The sequence below is a fragment of the Notothenia coriiceps genome, unplaced genomic scaffold (assembly GCF_000735185.1).
Source record: "Notothenia coriiceps isolate Sejong01 unplaced genomic scaffold, NC01 NC01_scaffold00021379, whole genome shotgun sequence".
In the NCBI taxonomy this organism is placed as follows: Eukaryota; Metazoa; Chordata; class Actinopteri; order Perciformes; family Nototheniidae; genus Notothenia; species Notothenia coriiceps.
The window spans coordinates 43,408-45,564 of record NW_011354080.1 but is presented as its reverse complement, the minus strand read 5'-3'; the positions used below and the strand labels follow the sequence as shown (position 1 = coordinate 45,564).

Below are 2,157 nucleotides of genomic sequence, written 5' to 3'. Positions count from 1 at the left end.
AAGAGGCAGTACAGAGCCCGCAAGGAGCAGCTCAAAGAGGTTTTCACCAGAACCACTCTTTTATTCATTCAAATGTCCCTGGTAGTTTTTCCTTTTATGAAATAAAATGCACTCACACTTACGACACACTTAACCTTCATTTCTTTTCTGTGGCTAAAGTTCTATTTGACTTGTAGACATTTTAGTTTTATTCAACTAATACAAGTTTGAATCAATCAAAAAGGGACTTTCTAGTCTTAAGTCTTTTCAGAATGTAATGTAGTCCAGCCCAAATATCACCTCGCGTATCACTCTCACACATCCTGTTTTTATAATTAGCTCTACGTTGTTTTTATCCAACTAAAGCAACCATTAAATTAACTTAAAATGTACGTTTTTCTTTAGTTTTCACACTAAACAAACTAAACGTAATTTAAAATGACCTCTAGATTTCCCAACACAATCCAAACAGCCCTGATCTTTCAGCTCAATCATCCTTCACTAATACCGTACTGTCCGCTCATTGCCTCTCGTGTGTCTCCCCTCCAGGAGCTGAATGAGAACCAGTCCACCCCGAAGCGGGAGAAGCAGGAGTGGCTGGTGCATCAGAAGGAGTGTCTGCAGCAGCTGCAGGCGGAGGAGGAGGCGGGGCTGCTGCGGCGGCAGAGGCAGTACTACGAGCTGCAGTGTCGCCAGTACAAGAGGAAGATGCTGCTGGCACGCCACAACCTGGAGCAGGACCTGCTCCGAGAGGTATCGTGTCAGATTGACATGGTATTAATTACATTCTCCTCAAATGTACTTTAAGCAGCCAGCAGTCAGGTAGACTTCTCACAGTTATTAGTTTGATTTATTTGGGATGTATCAGTTCCCCCGTTTTCTTTACTTTGAACCCGACCCAAAGTCCATGCTAAGAATTTAAGCTCAAGAAATCTATTATAAAGTTTTACTTTTGATTGTAAGCATCACATGTTTAACGTAATGTTTAGTTAAGAAATATCTCGCCGTCACTTTTTAGTCACCACTCAATCAGCTCTTATTTCTTCTTGAAATATTTCAACGTTCCTTCTGTGCAAGGATAGGAATGGCGGCTGAAGCTGGCTAAAGAAATAACAAATATCATTTTGGTGATTAAACCATCCAAATCGCACCAAAAAAAAAATCAACATTGTTAAAAAAAACAAACATGAGGAATTATATTTATTTAGAATTTGGGGTTGAACTGCCCTTTAAAAAAGAAAAAAGACTAGAGTTGAATACAAACTTCTCACACAGATCATATTCTATCTATATAAATGTATTTAAATTTAAAAAAAGAATACTATTAATAAACCTATCGTGAGATATGATTATATTCTCCTCACACAGTCCTGTAGAAGAATTGAATCTCCCTCTCCTCTCCTCTTATTATCATTTTGATATGTTACCCTCCATGCCTCTTGCTCACCTTGCTTTCCTCTCTAGGAGCTGAACAAGAAGCAGACCCTGAAGGACCTGGACTGTGCGATGCTCCTCCGGCACCACGAGACCACCCAGGAGCTGGAGTTCCGGCAGCTGGGTTTGGTGCAGCGGACGCGGGCCGACCTGATCCGCACGCAGCACCAGACGGAACTCACCAACCAGATGGAGTACAACAAGCGGCGCGAGCAGGAGCTGCGGCAGAAGCACGCCGTGGAGGTCCGCCAGCAGCCCAAGAGCCTCAAAGTGAGTGAGGAGGGAGAGGGCGAGTCCGCAGAGGGGCCGGGCGACCGCTGGGACGGCAAGGCGGGGGGGGCCGGAGTAACGGACGGGGAGGGAGGGGAGATGTGTGACGTTGAGCTCGATGGAGCAGGCTGTGTGGGGGAGGGCGAGGGCGGGTTAGAAAGGAAAGACAAGTTAGATGGAGACGTTAGAACAAAGGGAAACGAGGAAGAGAAGGACGAGTGGAAAGTGAGTGAAGAGGGGACAGAGGACAGGGAGGTAGAAGGAGGGCAGTGGGAGGAGGATGAGGAGGAGGGTAAAACACATGTAGACACAGACGAGGAGGAAGAGGAGGGCAGGGGCGTGGCCGACGGCTGTCCCTCAGAGTTCATCTCGTCCCTGTCCCCGGAGAAGAGACGTCTCCGCGAGCGCATCGACGAGCTCTCCGAGTTTTACTTCCCCGACGTGGAGGAGGAGGAGCCCGCCCCCGCCTCCCCC

The 2,157-nt window shown here is 47.0% G+C and overlaps 1 protein-coding gene across 1 annotated transcript in view; it reads left to right on the top strand.

The window, feature by feature from the left end:
• taok2b (TAO kinase 2b) overlaps positions 1–2,157 on the top strand; it is a gene marked incomplete at its 3' end in the record, with an annotated part of 11,236 nt that extends 9,079 nt beyond the window's left edge. Inside the window, exons 13-14 of the mRNA XM_010780167.1 lie at positions 529–732; positions 1,444–2,157. Coding sequence (XP_010778469.1) covers positions 529–732; positions 1,444–2,157 — 918 coding nt within the window. The remainder of the gene's footprint in view (positions 1–528; positions 733–1,443) is intronic.